We start from the raw sequence: 24,288 nt of genomic DNA on the forward strand, positions 1-24,288 counted from the left end.
GCAGAAACCTGGCTGCCACCCGGCTTGTGCCATCGCTCCCTCCTGGTGACAGGCTGGGGCCTGTGGGCTGTCCTCTGACACGACTCTGGTGGCAGCATCAGCCAGCACAATCTCAGAACATGTTTGGCAATTTGTATTAAGACCCTTAAGAACGTTCACGCCAGGAATTCCCATCGTGGCTCAGAAGTTAACGAACGCGATGAGTACCCATGAGGATGCGGGTTCGATCCCTGGCCTCACTCAGTGGGTTAAGGATCTGGCGATGCCGTGAGCTGTGGTGTAGGTCACAGATGTGGCTTGGATCCTGCGTTACTATGGCTGTGGTGTAGGCCGATTCCAGCCCTAGCCTGGGAACCACCATATGCTGCAGGAGTGGCCCCAAAAAACAAAAACAAAAACAAAAAGTTCACTCCTATTAACCTAGCAATCCCATTTTCGGCAAATCTATCACAAAGAATCTGACCTAAATAGAGAAAAAAAGTTCAACGAAGATGATGACGGGGGTGTTATGTAAAAAGCTGGAAACAACCTAAACTTGCCATGGCTGTGAAAACGGCGTTTCCAAAGCATCTGTAATAACAGGCTCACGTTAGACTCATTTTCCTGAGGCCTAGTTTTTCTCAGTGAACAGACCTAAAGGATGAAAGGCCCCAGAACTTCTTTTCTAAACTCTGAAATAAAGTTAGGCCACGAGGTCGCTGGTCACAACAGAGCAGCTGCTTTTTGGGGATTGTGCCTCCCTAGGGAGAGTGGCCAGAAGGGAGCTCGACGCCCCTCTCCCCAGGGTGGTGGCACAGAGGCCTGAGAGGTGGCAGCTCTGTGCCACCACCCTGACGGCAGTGCCGCACTACCCAAGGCAGTGGTGCTGGAGCAGGGTGCAGGCCCGGATGACAGGCTGCTTCTGCAGAGTCAGACCCGAGACCAGCCCCAGCGACCCTTGTACTAAAGTGCGAGTCCCCACCAGCCCCCGGGGCCCAGACTACCTGCTGCCATTCTGGGCGTTTGGGAGGATTCCTGACCTGCCCCACCTGCCAGGGCCCAGGAGGACCCATTCACTCACTGTCCCACTTTCGCGAGAATCACCATTTCCTACCCCTGCACCCCAGGCTGCCCAGCAGGGAGCACCTGTGGACGGGGCCACATGAGGCCAGAGATACACAGCTCAGGTGCAGAGAAGATTCTCGAGTGCCCACTCATTACCGGCGCTGGACCCCAGGGACACAAGGGCTGTGACGGGCTGGAGCAGGCAACCGAGGCCTGTGCCGCCCTGCCGGATGCTTACCGAGGGCTGACTTGAGCACTGAGCTGCTGGAGAAGGGCGGCGTCACGATCCCCACAGAGTCCACAAAAGAATTAAGTAATTTCAGGTACTCCAGAGCACTGGAGAATTCACTAGAAAGAAAAGACAGGGTCCCACGTACATCAAAATGTACACAAGGACCACGACTTGGGGGGCACACCCTGAGCTCTGCCTACCCCCCCATTCACATCCTCCTCACGCCTCCCTGACACTCCTCCCTCTGTGGGGAGAGCCAGCCTTTCTCCTCCAACCCTCGCCCTTCAAGACCCAAATCCACTGTCATCTCTGCGCAGAAGATTTCTGATCTCCCAGGTACAGCCACCCTCCCCTCTGCTCAGGTGCACTCCGGTCAGGACCTGGGCCTCGAGCGAGAGTGACACTGGCACCTGTCTGCCTCTCAGGTCTTCTGCTGTCAAGGAAAGACTGAGCTCAGCAACTAAGAATAAGACACTGTCGGAGTTCCCATCATGGCCCAGTGGTAACGAACCCGACTAGTATCCATGAGGACGTGGGTTCGATCCCTGGCCTCGCTCAGTGGGTTGGGGATCTGGCATTGCTGTGGCTGTGGTGTAGGCCGGCAGCTGTAGCTCCAATTGGACCCCTAGCCTGGGAACTACCATATGCCGCAGAAGCGGCCCTAAAAAGACAAAACAAAACAAAAAAGCCATTGCCTGACATGCTCAGTAAAGGACTGGATCCCCAAGATGTCTGGGCAGGGGCGCCTGCCTTCTGTCGAGCTGTCCACGTTCCACCCACACCCTCCACAGGCCCCTGCCCACCCCCAAGCACTGACTCCACGTGGTGAAGGGTCAGGTGAAAAGAAGAAAAGGCGGAGAAGTGACGTATGGGTCTGGGTGTAAAGGGCAAAGGGCCAGGTCAGCGCTCACAGGGGGCTCTTGTGGGGCTGCCAGGTTCGAGAAACAAAGACGAAGGAGTCACTGGGGTTCCCTGCAGACCCTACGCTGGGGGGCTTGTTCCCTCCACGCTGCCTGGGCCCTTCCCAGGCAGACGGCCCGACCCGTCGTTACCAGCTCTCCTCCTCCTGGTCTCCAGCTTTCTTCTTGGCCTGAGGCTTCACCAAGGACTCCACGGCTCGCTCCAGCAGGTTCCTGCAGAAGGCCTGGTGCACCTGGGCTATGGGGTCAGCTGAAGAAGAGGAGGGAGGCGGGGAGAAGGGGTGAGTGGGTCTCACCTGCGAGTTCATTTCGTCCCACAGAGAAAACAGAGGGCAGGGAGAGGAACCCCAGGAACAGGTCCCCCTTCTGAGTGGTGCCAAGCCTCCCCAACGGAGCCCGGAAATGGTCAGAGGGTGGGGCCGGGCGGAGAGGGCGGCCAAGCCCAAGGCTGGTTCTGGACTGGGAGGGGTGCTGTGTCTTTCGGCACATGCTCAGGTCTTCCATTCAAGGCTGGGGGCTGTGAGGTGGGGACCACATCCTTGTCAGAAAACAGAAAATGAGAAGGTGGACGGCTACCTCCAGTCTGAGGAGCTGCCTCGGCTCCTGCGGCCGGGAGGACAGCCAGCAGAGGACAGGGCGCCGGCTGCTGCCTGACGGGATCAGGAAGCCCCCAGGTCCTGCTTAGCAGAGCCTTTGCCTGGGACTTGTGGTCACCCATGGTCTGGCTGAGCCAATTAAACAAGAGGCCTTGCAGTGCTTGTGACCGCTGACTGCCACCGACAAGTCTCCCGACCGGCGGGCCCAAAGCACGGTGTCCTCCCTCCCCTCGCAGGCCACAGACGTGTGGGTTGCAATGTGACAGGGGTGGGGAGCCAGGCCACTTATGGACAATACTGCCAGAGGTGACAGAGCCTGTGGCAGACCACGGCACAGACAAAGCAGCCTGAGGACACAGCGAGAGACAATGGCTTTCGCTTTCGCTCTTACTTTCTGGCGCTGCGCTCCATTTTCACACTGAGCAATAATGTCCCTAAAGAGAATCACTGTGGGGCTTCGCCCCAGACTGTCTGACCCACAGCCCTGTACCTGCAGAAGGGGCCTGCCTCTCTCCGACTCGCCGTGCAGAGCGGCAAGAGCGCAGAAAGCCACTGGCTGCTCAAGCCAGAGTGAACCCGACCAGCCTCTCCTGCTCGGAGGCTGAGCGAGTCGACTCCAATCAGTGTCAAACACCAGGGACAGCAAGCCACCATCTCCTGACGCCTGGAGCCCTGTCCCTGCCACCATTCGGAGTCCCTGATGACCGTCTGTCGCCTGTTGTTCCCTAACTGCTCCGTCGATGTCTGCCTGCTCTCCAAGGGAAGCAGGGACCGGGGCCAGCGGACAGCATCTCCGCACGTCCTCCGTCTCCAAAGCGCCCAGAACGAGGGCATGGTCACAGCCGGCGCTCAAGCGCAATTCAGCAACATGTGGCCGTGCAACTGATGGCAGGACCACAGGCTTCGTGTGTCAGCGAGGTGGGCCCCACGCCTGGCTCAGCTGCTGACCGGGCCCCTGACCTCCCTGAGCTTCGGGGAAACAAGACCGAGGTGTCCCGGGCTCCACGTTCTGGAGCGCAGTCACCCGCAGTCCCGGCGGCTCACCTGGGTTCCTCTGGGCACAGTACAGACTCTCCTTGGCAGCTGCCTTCATCGACCAGCTCCGCTCCATGAAGAACTTCTGGCCCAGGGGGTGGCAGAGCCAGCGCAGCGAGTCAGGAACGGCGCTGCGCTCAGGGCCACACAGGCTCTGGGCGCGACTGAGGAAGTAGCTCTGTGGAAGGACAATGACCACAGTGACACCAGGGTGGCAGAATGCTGGCTGCAGCCATCAGGAGGCCATCGGAAAGCAGCACCATGGAGACAGGCTGGGAAAGGGAGATCAACAGAAGGGCTGGGCCCTCAGAATATACCTAAAGTCAACGCCACCCCTGAGAGCAGGGCACTGGCTCTGGTGGCACCCGCCAGGCTCAAGGACTGGGGACAAGCCCCAGCGGGAGTGGGTGGGGCCTTGAGGCATCTGTGGAAGCCCTGCTGCACCCTGTTCTGCTGGGTCTGCCTAACCCAACTGGAATCTTGTTCTCAGCCGTGCGGGCGCACGGCCTGCAGAGCTGGGGAGGGCTCTCGCGGGCCCCCAGCCAGGCAGCCCCCTGGATCCTGGGACTTTTTCTCGTCCGTCATTTTCACTAAACAGCTTTCAGAGTATTTTTAGGCAAAACTGTATTCTGCTTTGACTAATTTTCATCTCTTTGACTTTTAAGTGGGAAGAGGTTACCGGACCAGGCCCATGGGTCAGGGACTGGCTTCCCACCACTGTCACACTAGAAAGCACTGGAACGAAAGGGCAGCCCTAAGGCTTGTCCTCCTCCCCCGCGACTGGCCCAGCAAGGGCTTTGTCCAGCTCCCCCCGGATTCCTGGATGGGCCTCATCCGTGAACACTGGCCTCATGAGGAAAATACTCAGAGCTCCTTTGCTGGACAGAGAGTCTCCGGGCCCTCTTCTGCCCACAGGAGAACATCACTCCTGGTGGCCGGAGAGAACTGCAGGGACAATGCCTTGCATCTGTATTTTCAGAAATGGTGTCATTTTTTGAGCAAGGATATCTTTATTCTAAGACTCATGATTTCCAACCCATAAGACCATACAGGCCAACCTGGATGAGAGGCTCAGCAGAGAAGAAGGGAGGCAGAGAGCAGCATCAGTTGCAGGAAGCTGAGGGAGCCTGGGGTGGGGTCAGGGATGGGGCTGGGTGCTGAGCTGGGCAGGGGACCTCAACCTTCACTTTGGCCGCCGCCTCCACAATGAAGGCAGCTGCCTCCACATCCGGTTCAGTCTGATGGTTCTGACCTTTGCTGGGCTCTAAGTCACCGTCAGCATAATGGCTTCGCAGGACTTGAACGCCAGGGTCAGAAACAGCACTGCCAGAGCGCCGCTCAAGGAACACGGACCAAGAAGACCGTCTCTCCTGGGGGGACCTGGAGACGGCTGCCTGGATTCTAAAGGACAGGGCCTGGCTCAACTGCTCTAGTCACACCATGGCATCACAGTGCCTGCAGGACCAGGGCTGGCGGCACGGAAGGCCTTTCCTCCTCTCTGCTGGTCACCATACTAAAAAGGGGACTGGGGAGCAAACACGAGAAGCTTGTGACCTTCCCACTGGACGGGAGCTTGTAACAGCCATGGCCGGAGAACAGCAGCTGAGGAGCCTTGAAGGAAACCGAGGTTGGGGGTCGGGGGGCGGCAATTCCAGGCCCTCTGAAGTCTCAGATCCCCAACTCTCCTGAGAGCACAAGCCTGATAAGCAAGGGAGCTTGATGGCTGCATCAGGGGAACTGAGGACCCCTGGTCCCTAAGAAGGGCCCAGGCATCACCAGCAGAAGCTGAACCCAAGCTGCTTAGCTGATACTGCAAGAGGAACCCAGAGAAGTCATTTAGAAAATCACTAAGTTAAAATACATTTTTTTTTTTTTTTGGGTCTTTTTGCCATTTCTTGGGCCGCTCCCGCAGCATATGGAGGTTCCCAGGCTAGGGGTCGAATTGGAGCTGTAGCCACCGGCCTACGCCAGAGCCACAGCAATGCGGGATCCGAGCTGCGTCTGCAACCTACACCACAGCTCACGGCAACGCCGGATCGTTAACCCACTGAGCAAGGGCAGGGATCGAACCCGTAACCTCATGGTTCCTAGTCGGATTCGCTAACCACTGCGCCACGACGGGAACTCCTAAAATACATTTTTAAGCTTAATTCTTAGAAAAGAAAAACCTTCATTATAACGAAGCTCAGTGGGAGGGCGAGCCCGAGTTCAGCGGTTTGCATTAATGAGAAATAAAAATCCTGGGATAGTCACCCACAGTACGGCTTCTCGAAGGGAAACAGAAAATAACTTCTGTTGTTTTAATTTTCTTGGCATTATCACCCTGTGATCACTTTCCTAAATTTTACAGACACCAGAATTCACTCCAGCTGGGGCCGAAGCACACCCTCCCCCGTAACTCATGGGCTAATTGCTGAGCTGAGTGGCTGTGGCAGGAGACTCAGAGCTGTTTGGATCCCGAGGGCCACCCTATACCCCAGTTATGTCCTCCCACACCAGGCTTACCCTGTGGTTCTCCAACTGTGTGCCAAGGCACCCCAAAGCACCACAGCGAGCCCACGGGGGTACCACTGGCTATTTTACATTTGGGGGTGAATACGGCAATGCTCAGCATGAATCGGACACCAGGCAAACTGCTAGTCAGGGGCAGTTCAGTCTCAGTGTGAGCTTGCACGACCTTCCTCTGGGTGACCTCATCTTTGGGAAGCTGAGTTTTTGGAGGCTGTTGTAATAAAAAGCAAGCACTGTATGAAAGCCTGATGAGGAACAGGAAATGAAGGTGGCGGCGGCCAGTCTGATTCAGGGTTTGGGAAGGTACATGCAACAGGCACACACACCCCATGAGTAGGTACGGTTAGTAAGAATAAAATGATTGTTTCTTCTTTCATTTTTGTGTTCTTTTTCCAAGTGGCCACTAAGTTGTTAAGATATAAATATCTCTTAGGATGTTTGTACTAATTAACACAGAGAACTGTTAGGTACTTCTTTTAGTGAAAGGAAACTATGAAGAAAAAATTACTGAGACATAAGGCTGCCACGAACTAGGGAAGTTTGGGAACCTCTGGTCTAAACCATTTTCACAGAGGCCAGCCGTCTGTGCCCAACTCTTTGCTGGCGAAATGTATTACACCAAATTCAAAGCTTCTTCCTCTTAAGAAAGTTCTTGGGAGTACCTGCTGCGGCTCAGCGGAAACGAATCTGATTAGCATCCATGAGGACTTGGGTTCCATCTGTGACCTCGCTCAGTGGGTTAAGGATCTGGCACTGCTGTCAGCTGTGGTATAGGTTGAAGACGTGGCTCGGATACTACATTGCTGTGGCTGTGGTGTAGGCCAGTGGCTACGGCTCCAACTCGACCCCTAGCCTGGGAACCTCCATATGCCATAGCTGCGACCCTAGAAAGACAAAAAAAGAAAAAAGAAAAGAAAGAACTTGGATCCAGGTCTCGTGTTTATTCTCATCCCCAGAGAAGCAAATGGATAAAAGGGGCCATTACTTTCTTGGAAACTGGCCTCTCCCTCTTCCCACCTTACCACAAAACACACATTCGGCAATACCTTCCCGTTCCAGATACGGATGCTCTTTGATCCAGCTTCACCACTTCTGGGGGTTTAACCTGGAGAGGTCCTTGCACTGTTTGCAAATGCAAATCCTGGAAACAACCCAACCACCCAGCAGCAGCTCAGTGGCTCAGCCAAGGACGGTATTTACATGTGCTGGGAGCAAGTACCTCGATGGAACAAGGAGGCAACAATGAACGAGGCCCAAGATGTAAAGGCAAGTGGCAAAACAGGGTTTCTGGTATGATCACATTAAATAAATTATAACGCACATATATTCTTATACGCAGGAAGAAAATTCTTCTGAGGAAATGCACCTCAAACCACTATTAGGCACACCAAATATATTCCAGGGTTTCGGGGCTCAGTAAGGGAACCATTTTCCCGATTCTTGGCTATTGTGAATAGTGCTGCCTTCCTCGAATGGGCTGAAGCCCTTTTAAAGAGCGGTTGCATCTTAGCAACAAGGGCAATCAAAACCCCAGTGGCTCGCACCAGTCAGAATGGCCATCGTTAATAAGTCCACAATAACAAATGCCGGAGAGGGTGTGGAGAAAAGGGAACCCCCCGGCACTGTTGGTGGGAATATAAATTGGTACAACCACTATGGAAAACAGTATGGAGGTACCTCAGAAAACTAAATACAGGACTAGTGTATGACCCAGCAATCCCACTCTTGGGCATATATCTGGACAAAACGTTCCTTGAAAAAGACACCTGCACCCGTATATTCACTGCAGCACTATTCACAATAGCCAAGACATGGAAACAACCTAAATGTCCATCAACAGAGGAGTGGATAAAGAAGATATGCTGCATATACACCATAGAATACTCAGCTATAACAAAGAACAAAATAATGCCATTTGCAGCAACATGGAACTAGAGACTCTCATACTAAGTGAAGTAAGTCAGAAGGAGAAATACCATATGATATTACTTATATCTGGAATCTAATATATGACACAAAGGAACCTTTCCACAGAAAAGAAACTCATGGACTTGGAGAGCAGACTTGTGGTTGCCAAGGGGGAGGGAGAGGGAGTGGGATGGACTAGGAATCTGGGGTTGATAGATGCAAACCATTGCCTTTGGAATGGATAAGCAATGAACAGCACTGGGAACTATATCTAGTCACAAATGATGGAGCATGAAGGAGGATAATGTGAGAAAAAGAATGTATATATGTACGTGTGACTGGCTCTTTTGCTGTACTGTAGAAAACTGACAGAACACTGTAAACTAGCTCTAATGGAGAAAATAAAAATCATTAAAAAAAGAACCCCAAAAGCCTCAGCGGGATTTCTGGGGTGATAAAATTGATACGGGAAGGTACAGGGCAATCACTAGGCACTAAAGCGGGAGGACTGACTCCTCCACGTATCAAGACGTATGAGAGGAGCTGGCCATTAGGGGTCTGCGGTGCTGGTGCAGTAGAACAGCCTAGAGCGACCAGAAGCAGACTCGTCATGCACGGAGATTTAATTACGCAAAAGGTGCCACTTGGTGCGGTGGGGGAAGGACAGTCATTTTAACAACACGTTCTAGGGAGGGAGAGATACGAAAGAAAAAAGAGGAGATCTCGTACCCCTACTCCCCCAACTCCTACCAAAATCGGTTCCCAGCGGATTACGGAGCTGGTGTGAATAATTAAAAATAAACTGTCTAGCAGACACCATAGGAGAATACCTTCCTGACTCTGAGGTGATAAAGATCTATTAAACAGGACATAAAATGTCTAACTGTTATGGAAAAGACGAATGTAGATCCCATGAACACCGAGAACCCGTGCTCATCAATCAGCACCGCTGCGACCAGGCCACAGTGCGGAGGAGACACACGCGAGGCCCGTGGCCGGCAAAGTCTCACAGGCAGAAGAACGAGCTCCGCGCACCAACAAAAAGCCGGCCGGCATCCCAAACACAAACCAGGGACAAGGCCTGAACAGGGTTTTCACAAGAGACTAGTCAAATGCCCAGCGACAAGGTGCTCAACCTCCTCAGCCGCCTGGGACCTGCACACGACAACACTGAGGCGCCACCAGAAGGGCCGAGAAAACCACACGATCACGTGTTCGGCGGGTCGGAACTGGGGCTCTCAGGCCCCCGCGGGCACACGCACCCTGGGAAACTCGGGCTGTGTCTCCTGAGGCTGAACATACGCACACTGACCCGCAGTGCCGGCCCAGAAGTGCCATCCCACGGTCACCGAAACTGAACGGGGACGGTCACAGCAGCACTGCTGATGTAAGTCTGCACAGGAGGTAAGCCCTAAGCCCACCTGTCAGCATCTGGCCACACATGGGCCGCTCTGAAGCAGCGAGCCTGGCAAAGTGTAACCACCCGCGACGACACACAGGGACCTCACGCGTGACGCTGGGCAGGCACACAGAGCACGCGCTGTCTGACTTTCCTCACATGAAGTCTAGAGAAATAAGACATCTGAGGGAGCGGAGGTGGTGGTGACCCCGGCCGGACGGAGAGGGGCTCAGGGTACGTTTCTGGGGTCTTGGTTGTGTTCTGCTCCGCGATCTGTCTGCGGGTTATGAGGGTGTATTTATTCTGTGAAGTCACCGCCTTGTGTATTTACAATTTACGTAGTTTTCTACGTGTATGTTGTACTTCAACAAAAAGTTGACAAGAACAAGTAGATTAAACTACGGCGACAGAATTCAGATTAATGGTTACCTCTGCGGGGCAGCAGGAGGGAAGGGAAGGGAACGTACACTTCTTGATCTGGGCGCTTGTTACATGGGGAAGTCCTTTTTGTGAACATTCATCAAGCTGCTAACGGTTTTTCCTGCTTTTTCAGGCTGCTCCAGCGGCATATGGAGGTTCCCAGGCTGGGGGTCAAATTGGAGCTGCAGCTGCTGGCCTACGCCACAGCCACGGCAGAGGTGCATCTGCAACCTACACCACAGCTCATGGTAACACCAGACCCCAAACCCACCGAGCGAGGCCAGGGATCAAACCCACATCCTCATGGATACTGGTTGGGTTCATTACCGCTGAGCCACAATGGGAACTCCAAGCTGTTAAGTTTAAATGTGCATATTTTTCTGTATATGTGTTGTACTTTGATAAAACCAATTCATTCAAAATACTTTGGAGGGCAGGGAAGTCACGGCCCAGAGCACGGGGATAAGCAAAGGAACGAGGGAGCGGCCTGACCTCCTGCCCTCAGCCTAGCTTCTCTCCCCCCAGAAAGCCCACCTGGCCTGGCCCGAAGCCGGGGTCGGGAGCCAGATGAGCCCCAGCCTCACACTCATCCAGGTGCTCTGAAGGCCTGGTCCTGGGTCTGGATGCCCGGCCAGCCAGTGTGTGCCCCGGGGCAGGGCGAAGGTCCTTCTCGCCACCGCATCCCCTTTCTGGGAAGTACCTGGCCCAGATCAGGGACCCAGTAACCTGTGCGGCTTGAACGTCTTATTTGGGTCTTGGAAACAGGGTGGAGACATAGAAAGTACACCAGGCTCTCCCATGCCCTCTGTCACCCAGATCATGGTGACACACTTCATGAAACATCAGTGTCACCACAGGGCACATTCCTGCTCGTTCTCAGCCCAGCAGCACCACGACTGAGCTCTGGAAACGAACGGGGCCACGTGATGGTTCTGTTCTGCACTCAGCTGATGTGCTGGGCAGCCCACCCCCAACAGGCACCGAGTGAAACACGCCTGTGTCCGCCGCGCTGAGACAAAGCCTGAGGGCAGCGGACGCCGTGAACTAGTCGGTAAGAAGGACTGTGAATTCCTGAGGCTGGCCCTGTGCCAGGCACACTGGAGGCGCCTGAAACCCCATTCCCACCCAGGGTCTGACTTGGGCTCCTTGTTCTACGTACGTTGTTTGCCTTTTCTGGGCCTGTACTGCTATGATCACACAGGGTAGCAACTAAAACACCCTCTGAGTGAATAAAAGAACCAGGAGCCACAACCAGAAGATTCCACACAGAGAACACCTGAGGAGTTCCTGTCGTGGCTCAGAGGTAATGAACCTGACTAGTATCCACGAGGATGAGGGTTCAATCCCAGGCCTCGCTCAGTGGATTGGGGATCTGGTATTGCCCAGAGCTGTGGTGTAGGTCACGACGCACCTTGGACCTGGCGTGGCTGTGGCTGTGGTGTAGGCTGGCAGCTGCAGCCCTGACTAGACCCCTAGCCTGGAAACCTCCATATGCCGCAGGTGCAGCCCTAAAAAGACACCACCACCACCACCTGAATAGAGGTCACTCTGTATCACCGACTCTATCCATCGTTTCACCTCAAGGCACTCAAACTCTTGGAAGGGCCCCGAGGAGGCAGGTCGGACTGCTGTTCAGGGCCGTAGCCTTTGCGGAATGACCCACCTCGCCCCTAGGTGGTCAGCACCCAAGGGCAGGGCACACCACTATTTTTGCACCCTGGCTCCTGGCTGGGAAGGGCGCTCAGTGAAGGGTCCCATGAGGGAACTGAGGGATACTCACGGCCAGGAAGCCCAGCTTGCCTCCGCACCGGGTCTTGAGCCCCATGGCGGCCGTCAGATGGATCTCAACGAGCGTGCTGGGCGGGATCTTCTCCTCGGCACATTCAGCCAGGTTCACGGCGCACAAGGCCATGTGTACGTCTGAGCAGGCCGATCCCACTGGAAGCTTGCCTGTGGTGGCAGAAGCGGGTAAGGAACGTTGACAGAGTCCCACTTTTTCCCGCTTTCTCGAGCACAGAGCATGTGAACTCTAAGATCAGACAGTGCTGGATGGGCCATCAGCCTCTGTGACTCAGTGGCTGTGTGCTCTTCCACCTCACAGGGTGTTGGGGACAAGGGAAATGCATGGCCAGTGCCTGGCCCCCGGCCCCCGGCCCCCGGCCCTGTGTAAATGGCGTGGTTCTGACTGCAGGCTGGTGCACAGAACTCGGAAGCACAAACTGTGACGTTTCCCAAACTGTGTCAACGGCGTGGTCACGCTCTGCTAATACAGTCCTATGCCTCCAAATGTTGCAAGAGAGGTAATAACATTAAAAAACCCAAACTGAGGAGTTCCCACGTGGCTCAGTGGTTAATGAATCCAACTAGGAATCATGAGGTTGTGAGTTCGATCCCTGGCCTCGCTCAGTGGGTTAAGGATCCGGCGTTGCCGTGAGCTGCGGTGTAGGTTGCAGACATGGCTCGGATCTGGCGTTGCTGTGGCTCTGGTGTAGGCCAGTGGCTATAGCTCTGATTGGACCCCTAGCCTGGGAACTTCGATATGCCGCGGGTGCAGCCCCAGAAAAGACAGAAAGACAAAAAAAAACACATACCAAAAAACAAAAAAAAACAAAAAAACCCCCCACCAAACTGATGAGAATTGATTTTCATTCAGCAAGACCCCACAATATATGAACAGACACCCTTTCGAGAGAGAGAAGCAACACAAAACTGAGCGGTGACAGCCGGACACGCCTTGGGTGAGGAGGCAGAAGGCCAGCAGAGGCCCAACAGCCCATCTGCGGTGACCCTAAAGCCCAGGACCAAAGTGCCCTTGCTCAGGCCCGAGGGCCCAGCCAGGCTCTGAGGCTCGCACGCTGCCGCTTGCTCTGGTCCTCACTGCAGGGCTGGGAGGTGGCCAGGACAAGTGGTCACCTCGCTTTGCTGAGGACAGGCGGGGAAGCTGAGCCCACGTCGAAGGTAAGACGGTGGCGCAGCCAGGCCTCCCGCAAGAGGCATCTTCCCCAGGGGAGGGAGGGGCTGTGTGGGGACCATGTTTTGGTCCCCGCTGTCCTCTCGGTGCCTTGCTCAGGGCCAGGCCCACAGAGTGCTTGTTCCATGAATGTGGCGGGAATGAGCGATGTGAACCATCCCAGCAGGAATGCTGAACCCGCTGCAGCCTCCTGATCAGAGGCCTGGGACAGGGCTTGTTCCTCCCCCAGGGGCCCCGACAGGAGAGAGACGCAGGCAAGATCTGCAGACGGGGCACCTCCGCTGGCCCGTCTCTGTCTCCCGTTCACCCTGGGGCCTGGCACCACCCCACTTCCAAGCGGGAGCTCCCTCAGCCACCAGGCCTCCCATCCCCTTCCCGTGACCCCGTGCCCTGCTGCCCTCTGCCCTCATCCTATCACAGGGCCCCTCAGGAACCTCCCGTCCTGAACTCTCTCTGACTTTGCTCCCCCTACACCAAGCCTGACTGCTCCAACTGTCCCCTCTCGGGCAGCTTCTGCCCAACTCCCTGTCCCCTGCCTGTCCTTCCCATGCAGGTCTCCTTCTCGAGGGACCCCCTTTCACCACAAGCTCCCCTGGTTTTCATCCCACCTGCAGGCCACAGACCCGCTCCTTTTCTTGGATGGCGGATTCGGCACCCCCCCGCCCCCCCGCCCCCCAGTGTCTCGCAGGCAAGTGCCCCAAGCAGAACTCCTCACCTGCTTCCTGTTTTCCTCGCCTTTGTGGTGGCAACACCATTCACCCAAACTCTCTCGAGAAACCAGGAAACCGTCTCAGCATTAGCTTCTACGAGGCCTCCCCAAAGCTGGTCTTAACCCTCTCCGTCCGAGGGAAACTTCACAGCTCCAGGGGCACCGATCTGAAGCCGCCATGCCCTTCCCCGTGCGGCTCCCATCGCCCTCCCCTTGCACAGCCCACTTGGGGACCATTCTTCCCAAGAGCCACCCAGGTGGGGCTCCTCCTTGGGAACATCCTTCTGCGTGGAAGGCACACGCGCCTGTGCAGAGCTGGTGAACTCTGCACTCCTTCTTCCATACACATCAAGACTTTCCAGAAAGCCTTTCCTGAAAGCCGCCCCAACAAGTACCCTTTCCCTCCCGACTGCAACCCAAACCTTCTGCTGCCTCTACCACAATGAACTGGCATTCACTTGCTGACCTGTCTGCTTCTCTACCGTAGCAGGAGTATGTCGAGGGAATAAATGATCATATTTCATTGAATCTAAGATGGCATCAATTTTAAGTTTCACCATTAATTTAAGTACCACCAAGGGAAAAACACTGCCAACTCCACCGTGACATTCTATGCGTAGAGGACACAGCCAAGTGTAGACATTGTTACTGGGAAAAAACGTGCCTCTTAAACTGACGAACTACAATCTTTGCAGCCACGGCTGTGGGTGGAAGGTCTGTCTAATCATCTTAAATGAACAGTGTAAAGGCGACTTCATTCAACTGGGGCAGAAAACTAGCAAACCAAGCCAGGTGGGGAGATGGCAGGTGGCACCTCGAGGCAGGCTGGGCAAGGCTGGCCACCCTCACCTGTGATGTGCAGCTGGTGCAGCCTGTGATAGGCCAGGGCTGCATCCCGGGCGCTGCTCTTGGCTTCATCCTCAAAGCCTGCCGAGGTGGCTGGGGTGGCCCGCCGGTGCTGGAAGACCTTCTTGAGCAGCCAGCGTACCAGGCGCAGCTTCTGCAGGCTGTAGCGAATCACGTTCCAGGAGAGGCTGCAGGCCAGGTCCAGGCGGGAGGTGGGCAGTGCCCGGCCCAGCACCGACAGGCAGGTTTGCAGGTTTGCAGCGGCAGCTGCAAAATCCCCCTAGCAAACAGCAAGAAGGTGCAACGTTCGCTGGCCTCGAGGCGGCCTTTTCATTCTGCTTGTTAGAAATACAAATTCCTGATCTGCCCCCGACCTGCCTGAGTCACCCCGGTCCAGGGCCTTCTCACCCTCAGTGCCCTCTCAGCATGTCCAGAGGGAGCCACCACTGCTTCCAGCCTCCCCCATCTCTGAGTCACTGTCACAGCCACTTTCCTTCCATTTTACATCTCAAGTCTTTCTTGAATTCATGAATTCCAGGTCCTGGCCACCTGCCACCCGATCTCTTCTAGGAGCCCCCCCCCTCGCTCTGTGCACTGTATCTCCCCATCCCTTCACACAGCACCAGAAGGCATCTGTCAAACACAGGCCTGCACCTGCCTCGAGGAGGTACATCTGGGGACGCCTTTCTTGGGGAATCACCCTGCTCTAAGGGGTAGACCCCCAACAACCACATCTACATTTTGCAGCCACAGCCCCGGACACGGCCCACAGTTCCGGGGCTGTGGAACAGACGGGCTGGCTGGTCAGATTCTCTTGTGGGTAATGCAGCTTGCGGCAGGAGAGCAAGCCCGTGGCTGCTGCTGCTGAGGGCTGTCCTGGTTCTTGTTCCTCCAGAGACATGGATGTTTAAGTCTTCCTCCAGTGCTGTGAATTGCCCCAAATCCTTCCCCAAAACTCCTTTGTTGATTTCAGAAGAACACTTTCAGCTAATTTTCCTGCTCAAAAACTTTCTTGATTCTCCAGAGAACTGGAGAAAAAGCCCCAAATCAGTTACTGAACAAACACCTCATTGACTCGGGCCCTGGCTCCACTATAAGCTTAGCCTCCCCCACCCCCAACACATCCTACACACCGGTTGTACCGTCTACTCGCCAGTCCCCAAGCCCTCCTCGCCACCGGGAAGGTCCTTTCTGCCCGTGACGGCTCGGCCCAAGCCCCAGATTCCTTCAGCCAACGCTCATCTCTTGTGCCCAAGCTCCCACCACACTTCGTGGGCTCCCTGTCATACCAGACTGGAGATCACCTCCCGTCCAGGGATGGCTTCCCCCGGCGCCCTGGCCTCCACTGCCCTGACTGCTGGGGCGGGGTCCCTTCCCCCCCTGGGTCCCCTGGAGTACTTTTATGCACTGGGGTACAGGACACATGCTGCTGAGTTAAGGACCGAGCCCGGGGGAGGCTGGGGAAAGGGGGCCGCAGAACTCACCCGGGCGAGGTCCAGGTCTGCCTGCTTCCGGTGCCTCCAGAAGGTGACTGAGGAGCGCGAATGTGGCCGGATCACTGGCTCCCCGTGGACCAGCAGCTTCACAAAGACGCTCAGGACGATCACACCATTTACCAGCCACAAGAGCAGCGTGGGCACCATCCAGTCAAACCAGCCCCCAGAACCTAAGGAGGAGCATCCCCGCTGAGCCCTGAGGAAGGGCCCCCTGAAGCGGCCCTGGGAGCCTGCAGGGCACGTGACCAACCCCGGCAGCATGAGAGCAAAGAGACTCCTACCTCATTTCCAGAAAAAGGGCAGATGTCAAGACTGCTACATTTACCAACAGTGTCTAAGTGCTTAGGGCACCTTAATCCACACCACAGGCAAATGTGGGACAGCTCTAGAACCTAAGTGGGAACCCAGCAGCCCTCGTCACCATGGAGAAGAGCTTCACGAAGGTTAAACAAGGTGGGCTTAGGCCACTGGCATAACGACTCCGGCAGTAAGAGCACATCCTCCCTCAAAAGGCCCACCCCTGGCCCCCACAACTGTGGTAGTGCGGGGCCCTGATTTCCTCTGCTCTTTCTGACTGACCTTGGGTTTGCCTTTTTTTTTTTTTTTTTTTTTTTTTTTTTGACATTTTAGGGCCACACCTACGGCATATGGTGGGTCCCAGGCTAGGGGTCTAGTCAAAGCTACAGCTGCCGGCCTACACCACAGCAACGCAGGATCCAAGCCGTGTCTGCGACCTACACCACAGCTCACGGCAATGCTGGATCCTTAACGCACTGAGCGAGGCCAGGGATGGAACCCGCAATGTCATGGTTCCTAGTGGGATTCGTTTCCACTGCGCCACGATGGGAACTCCTGCCCTATTACTTTCAAAATGCTACTTCTGCCGGCCCTTCTCAGAGGTGAGTGGATGAGGAAGCACCACCAACACCCCCTGGGCCTGGAGGACGAGCCGGGCAGGTGCACACAGGGCCTTGTCCTGCCACAGCAGCCCACCCACGCCTGGTGGCCCTCTGCCTACCTGACTCAAGCGACAGTACGCTGCGGCCAGAACCTGAGTGTGGGTGCGGGTCCGCGTCGTGGGCCCCTCCCCACTGCAGCAGGGCGGTCAGGGGGTTGAAGGAGAGGCACAGGAAGGTGAGGACACACAGCAGGATTCGCGAGCGGTCCACCATGCCCAGCGCTACAGGAGGAGAGTCTGGCTCGTCTTTGACCTTCAAAACGGGGCCACAAGGTTAGAATGAATACTGCGTGCGTTTAGACAGCATTTTACTTCCATACCTGTATATCAGAATCAGACTGTGAGATTTAACTTCAAGCCCCTTGGGTCAGATGGGACTAAAACCAGGAGGGAACTAAGAGGCTCACCCTCCTAGGGCTGCTCAGACCCCAGGACACTGGCCCTCCTGCCACCTGGGAGAAGAATGCCACAACCAGGGGCTGAGGAGCTCGATCACAACAGAGAACACCCCGCGACTCGTTTCTGCCTAATCCCACAACAGGCAAACTAATCTGATGTGGCAAAAAAGATCGGAAGTTGTCTGAGGCTGGACGGGTGTGTGAACTTCCTGCGAAGGTGTGTGTTGAAGCGAGATAAATACGTTCTTCATCATTTTTTTGACTAGCGATTTATTCACTTATTATTATTTTTTAAACTGAAGTATAACTGACCTACCACACTGTGCTGGTTCTGGGTGCACAACTCAATAAATTATAGTGACTTGCTATCTTTATACATTACAGCACCCCCACGTTGTCTAGGTACCAGCTGTCACCACACAAAAGGACCACAGCATCACTGACTGTATCCCCAGGGTGTGTATTTCATCCCTGTGACTGGACGCTTGTATCTCTTTATCTCTCTCTCCTCTTCCGCTCACCCTCCCATCCCAACCCCTTCCTCTCTGGCAATCACCCATTTGTTCTCAGGATCTGTGAGTCTCTTTGTTTTGTTGTGTTCATTTGTTTTGATTTTTAGAGTCCACATTTAACTGAAATTACAAATATTTCTCTTCCTCTGTCTGACTCATTAAATTTAGCATATAACACCCGCTAGGGCCAATCCATGTTGTCACTAATGGCAAGATTTTATTCTTTTCTTTAAGGCTGACTAGCACATTGCACCTGTACCCCACATCTTTATCCATTCACCTACCCACGGGCACTTAGGTTCCATATCTCAGGCTCCTGTAGATAACGCTGCAATGAATACTGGGGGTGTAATACAGCCTTTTGAATTAATGTTTTTGTTTCTGTCCAATAAATATCCAGAAGTGGAACTGCTGGTTTGTATAGCAGTTCTATTTTAAATTTTTTGAGGAATCTCCATACTGTTTTCCATAGTGGCTGCACCAATTTACATTCCGACCAATAGTGCACCAGGGTTCCCTCTTTTGCACATCCTCACCAACACTTGCTATTTGCTGTCTTTTTGATGATGGCCACCCTGACGGGGGGGAGGTGCTATCTCACTGTGATTCTGATTTGCATTTTCCCCTGATGATTAGTGACATGAAGCGTCTTCTCATGTGCCTGTTGGCCATTTGTATGTGTTCTCCCGAAAAATGTCTACTCATGAACTTTGCTTTTTTTTTTTTTTTTTTTGGTTGCACCAAAAGTACAGGGGCCAGGGATCAAATTTGTACCACAAGAGCAACCTGAGCCACAGCAGTGACAACAATGGATCCTTAAACAGCTGAGCCACCAGAGACCTCCCTTCTGCCCATTTTTCTTTTTATTTTTTTTTGCTTTTTAGTGTTGCACCCCCTCATCTGGAGGCTCCCAGGCTAGAGGTTGAATCGGAGCTGTAGCCACCAGCCTATGCCACAACCATAGTAACATGGGATCCGAGCCATGTCTGTGACCTACACAATAACTCATGGCAACACCGGGTCCTTAACCCATAGAGCAAGGCCAGGGATCGAACCCACATCCTCATGGACACTGGTCAGATTCGTTTCTGCTGAGCCATGACAGGAACTCCCTCCTGCCCATTTTTAAATTGTTTTTTTTTTGACACTAAGTTCTATGAATTCTTTACATATTTTAGATATTAACCCCTTATCAGAGATACAGTTTGCAAATATCTTCTTCCATTCAGTAGGCTGCCTTTTTGTTTTGTTGATAGTTTCCTTCCCTGTGCAAAAGCTCTTTTAGTTTGATGTTGTCCCATTTGTTTATATTTGCTTTTGTTTCTCTTGCCTGAGGAAACATATCCAAAAAAACATTGCTAGGACCAATGACAAAGAGCATACTGCCTGTGTTTTCTTCTAGGAGTTTTATGGTTTCAGGTCTTACACATAGTCTTTAATCCATTTGACTTTATTTCTGTACATGGTGTGAGAAAGTAGTCCAGTTGATTCTTTTGCATGGAGCTGTCCTATTTTCTCAGCACCATTTAGTGAAGAAGCTGTCTGTCACTTCTCCTTTGTATATTCTTGCCTCCTTTGTCATAGATGAATTGACATATCAGTATGTGTTTATTTCTAGGCTTTCTATTCTGCTCCATTGATCTATGTGTCTGTTTTGGGGCCAGTCCACACTGTTTTGACCACTGTAGTTTGAAATCAGAGAACATGCTATTTCTAGCCTTCTTTCTCAAAAGTGTTTTGGCTACTTGGGGTCTTTTGTGTTTCCATACAAATTTGGAATTATTTGCTCTAGTTCTGTGAAAAAAATGTCATTGGTAATTTGATAGGGATTGCACTGAATCAGTAGATTGCCTTGACAAGTATGGCCATTTTAATAGTATTAATTTTTCCAATCCATGACCGTGATATTTTTTTGTTTGTTTCTTTTCAGGGCCGCACCCGTGGCATATGGAGGTTCCCAGGCTAGGCGTCTAATTGGAGCTACAGCCACTGGCCTACACCACAGCCACAGCAACAGCAACACCAGATCCGAGCCACGTCTGAGATCTACACCACAGCTCAGGGCAACACCAGATCCTTAATATACTGAGCAAAGCCAGGGACTGAACCCACAATCTCATGGTTCCCAGTCGGATTCATTTCCTCTGTGCCACTACGGGAACTCCTATATTTTCTTCATCTGTTTGTGTCATGTTCAATTTCTTTCATCAGTATCTCATAGTTTTTCAAGCACAAGTCTTTTACCTACTTGGTTAGATTTATTCCTAGGCATTTTATTCTTTTCAATGTAATTGTAAATGACACTGTTTTCTTAATTTCTCTTTCCTATACTCTGTTGTTAGTGTTTAGAAATGTAACAGATTTCTGGGTGTTTTTTTTTTTTGTCTTTTTTGCCATTTCTTGGGCGGCTCCCTCAGCATATGGAGGTTTCCAGGCTAGGGGTCTAATCAGAGCTGTAGCCGTCAGAGCCACAGCAATGCGGGATTCGAGCCACGTCTGCGAACTACACCACAGCTCACAGCAACGCTGGATCCTTAATCCACTGAGCAAGGCCAGGGATCAAACCTGCAACCTCATGGTTCCTAGTCGGATTCGTTAACCACTGCGCCACGACAGGAACTCCCAGATTTCTGTATATTAATTTTGTATCCTACAACTTCACTAAATTTGTTAGTTCTAATAGTTTTTTTTCTGATCTCTTTAGGATTTTCTAAATATAGTATCATGTCATCTGCAAACAGTGATGGTTTTACTTCTTCCTTTCCAATTTGGATTCCTTTTACTTCTTTTTCTTGAGCTGTGGCGAGGACCTCTAATTCGACATTGAATAAAAGTGGTGAAAGTGGGCACACTTGTCTTGTTCCTAACCTTAGAAGAAACGTTTTCAGCTTTTAATCTGTATCTATCTTGATTACTGTGAGAGCTACAAAAGTGTACATTTGCTGAAACTCATCGTATGGTCTGACACTAAAACAGATGTATTTTATCACATATAAACTCTAACGCCAAGCTGGTTAAAGGGCACAACACTTCAGCGTGAATATATCTACAGGAGCTTGGCCTTCCTGAAACTACAACACTGTTTTGTTTTCTCCCCTTTCTACAGAGGGGGAAGTGGAGGCAGAGCCCCTGCCGGCCCAGGGAGTCCGGGGGGTGGAGGGAGGATGGAGCCAGATCTCCCCTGACTTCCAGTGTGTATACACCACACCACTCCTTTTCAGTGCTCTAAAACCATTTGAAAATTTCTCCTGATGATTCAGATAGCTGGCTACTTCAAAGTATATGCCATATGGACTTTTGCTACCCAACTGAATCATAGTTTATAAAATTTTTCAAAATAGAACTTCCTTAATAAAATTAAGTACATGATATAAAAAACAAAAACACCACCAAAAAAAACCAAACCAACCAACCAAACAAAAAAAAAACCCAAGCCTGATCAAAAACTTATGCTAGAAGGGCACCTGGTGCTTTCGGAGCCAGAAACCGCCAATGTCAAAATGTGGTATTAACCACAGCGGTCTGCACAGGTTCCTGGGAAGATCATTAGGCTTGAGCCTTTTCTAACTAATTCCATCAAACAATTGCCAAGGGCTTTCTTCTACAATTACAGGCCCTTGGTAGGAATGTTGTCTGTTAGACTGCAAATTGCAATTTCCTGAAGAGGACCCAGAGGCAGCCGCATCCAGCCCAACTATCAACCTCCCAAAGTGGTCTTGCCAGGCTCATTACGGGCAAGGGAAGTAATGAGGTGCCTCCAGCAGCTCTAGCTCCACGCCAGCTGCTGCGTGTTCCCGTCCTGGATCTGGCCCTTATTCCTCTCTGATGGGCCCTTTCAGCAAGAACCCATAAAACCGGAGGCTGTCTTCCCACACAGAGTCGGTTTTCTTTTTCTTTATTCCCCAGTACCTGGCTAATTTCACAATATCCTTGTTCCTCTCCAGCCCAGGGCCTCTGCACACCTGGCCTGGGCCTCTGTCTGTGGCCTCTCCTCTAGTAACTCAGGGGAGACGGGAGAGATTCCAGGGGTCAGGGGATTTCAAAAGCTCATTACCTTTGCATCATCCAACAGAGGGCTTCCTGGCTCAGAGTCGATGGAGTAGGGGGAGAAGCCCGCCTGGGACCCTGAGTCAGAGGCCGGAGGTGACATCAGAAGGACATTCTGATTAAAGTCATCAATCTTCAGGTCCACGTCATTGTCCACCAGGCTGCCCAGGTCGATGCCTTTCAAGAGCTCTGCAAAGAAAAGCCCACCTCGCACATGGTCCGCTTTACAACGTCCCACCTGGGCTGGGGCGGGGCTGGGTGAGGGACGCACCACCCCAGCCCCTGCCCCTGCCCCTGCCCCTGCTTCGCCCCTGAGGGCATCTACACATATCGGTGAGAAGTCCCCCGTGCCCAGCACAGGACTCGGCCCACAACCAGAAGATCTGAAACCCTTTTCTCAACGAGCACACTCACTGTTCTTCTGATTTGCCAGCTTCAGCACCATGTTCTCCTGGCGCAGTTTATGATTGACCTGCTGCAAATACTTGATGTAGTCAATGGCCTTCCTCAAAACACCAGACTTGTGCATCTGGGAAGGGAGATGGGTGAAAAACACAGCAGCATCAGATCAGCCTGCAGTGAGGAGAGCAGAGGCCCTGAGCTCAGGTTCTGGAGTGGGAGGTGCAGGGTTCAGGTTCTCACTTTTAACTGTGCAACCCAGGACAAGTTACTCAATGTCTCTGAGCCTCACTTTCTTTCTTTTTTTTTTGACTTTTTTTTGCCTTTTCTAGGGCCGCTCCTGAGGCATATGGAGGTTCCCAGGCTAGGGGTGGAATTGGAGCTGTAGCCACTGGCCTACGCCAGAGCCACAGCAACGTGGGATCTGAGCCGCGTCTGTGACCTACACCACAGCTCACGGCAATGCTGGATCCTTAACCCACTGAGCAAGGCTAGGGACTGAACCCGCAACCTCATGGTTCCTAGTCGGATTTGTTAACCACTGCGTCATGATGGAAACTCCCTGAGCCTCACTTTCCTTCTCCATAAAAGAGTGATAATGACAGTTTTTGAGTCATAGGCTTGCCGTGAGGCTTAAATGAAATAATATGTGTAAAGAGCTTAGACTCTGGCCTAGCACACAGTAACACTAAATATTAGCTCTTACTCCCACTTCTTATAATAATTCTAGCATCAAAACAAACTTTAAGGAAAACAAATGGCAAGCAAAAGACCAGAGCACTGCTGGATGGTTAAGTAAAGGTATATTAGTACCTTTCAGATTTGCAGGCTAAAAGGAAAATTACATTTTCTTGCAAAATAGAGGTAAAAATAAACAGATAATAGGAAAAAAAACTCCTATGTGCCAAAGCCAAAAGATATATTCAGTGCAACACCAGAAAGGTATGAAAAACCAATCTACTCTACCTGCTCTTGGCCATTTTGTCTCTTCCCTTAAGGTTAAAATATTGCGAGCCATCCCTGAATACAATCAAACACATGTCAAAAATGCCATTAGCTGACTCAAAGGTACACTCGGCCGGGTACTTGGCCTTCGGTGAGCAGCCGGTGTCTGTGACCATCACTGCAGAGCAGAGTCAAAGGTCCAGGCAGGCCACTGCTTTACCAGCTCCCCGACGGTTAATATTTAATCATCTTGGAATTTAAGACACAGAGATGCGTTAATAAGAAAGCACCTCTAACTTTCTTGCCTTCACTCAGCTTGGGCCTGGCTCTTCCCTGAATTCCCGCAGCAAAGACGGGAGAGATGATGGGCACAAACGCCATTCTGCTTGGCACCTACCTTGGCATCTGTTCCCATGACCAGGTCCTTCAACTCAATGATTTTGTCATTGATGGAGGAGCGGTACCGCTTCTCAATGATGTTGTGTGTCGTCCGCCTTTCTCCTTCTTTGGGGGGCTCGAGCTGCTTGACCCCCCCAGGCACCTGCTTAATGGGCACTTTCTCTTGCCCCATCATCACAGGCATTGTGGTCAGAATGGTCCCATTGCTGCCCACCAGGGTCTAGAACAGACACAGATGCAGAGCAGAGGGACTGCTTGGTGAGTCTGAGGAAAGCGACCTCGAAACACAAACCTGCTGGCCTCGGCCACGTGGCACCACCTGAAGATGCGCTGTGTGGTCTGACTGCCTTCCTGGGTTAAATCAGGTTCAGGAGCCTTAGGAGCCACCGTACCTCAGGTGCTCTGCCCCTTTCCAAATCACTGCTGATTAATCACAGGCCACACTAGCATTAGCACAGATAAATGCTAACCTTTTCTTTTCTGTTTTTGAGTAAATGCTGACCTTTGAGGTAGGGGCGTCTGAATCACGTCATATGCTTTGCT

The 24,288-nt window shown here is 52.6% G+C and overlaps 1 protein-coding gene across 3 annotated transcripts in view; it reads right to left on the reverse strand.

The window, feature by feature from the left end:
* The window catches only part of SREBF2 (sterol regulatory element binding transcription factor 2), a 65,241-nt gene that overhangs the window by 10,445 nt on the left and 30,508 nt on the right, over positions 1 to 24,288 (reverse strand). For all 3 annotated transcript variants that reach the window (XM_021091444.1, XM_021091445.1, XM_021091446.1), the window contains 10 exons: positions 23,744 to 23,965; positions 22,417 to 22,531; positions 22,010 to 22,191; positions 17,106 to 17,298; positions 16,076 to 16,257; positions 14,595 to 14,871; positions 11,846 to 12,015; positions 3,837 to 4,005; positions 2,329 to 2,446; positions 1,283 to 1,392 (listed from right to left, as the gene is read on the reverse strand). In XM_021091444.1, the coding sequence (XP_020947103.1) occupies positions 1,283 to 1,392; positions 2,329 to 2,446; positions 3,837 to 4,005; positions 11,846 to 12,015; positions 14,595 to 14,871; positions 16,076 to 16,257; positions 17,106 to 17,298; positions 22,010 to 22,191; positions 22,417 to 22,531; positions 23,744 to 23,965 (1,738 nt within the window). The remainder of the gene's footprint in view (positions 1 to 1,282; positions 1,393 to 2,328; positions 2,447 to 3,836; positions 4,006 to 11,845; positions 12,016 to 14,594; positions 14,872 to 16,075; positions 16,258 to 17,105; positions 17,299 to 22,009; positions 22,192 to 22,416; positions 22,532 to 23,743; positions 23,966 to 24,288) is intronic.

The sequence above is a fragment of the Sus scrofa genome, chromosome 5 (assembly GCF_000003025.6).
Source record: "Sus scrofa isolate TJ Tabasco breed Duroc chromosome 5, Sscrofa11.1, whole genome shotgun sequence".
NCBI lineage: Eukaryota > Metazoa > Chordata > Mammalia > Artiodactyla > Suidae > Sus > Sus scrofa.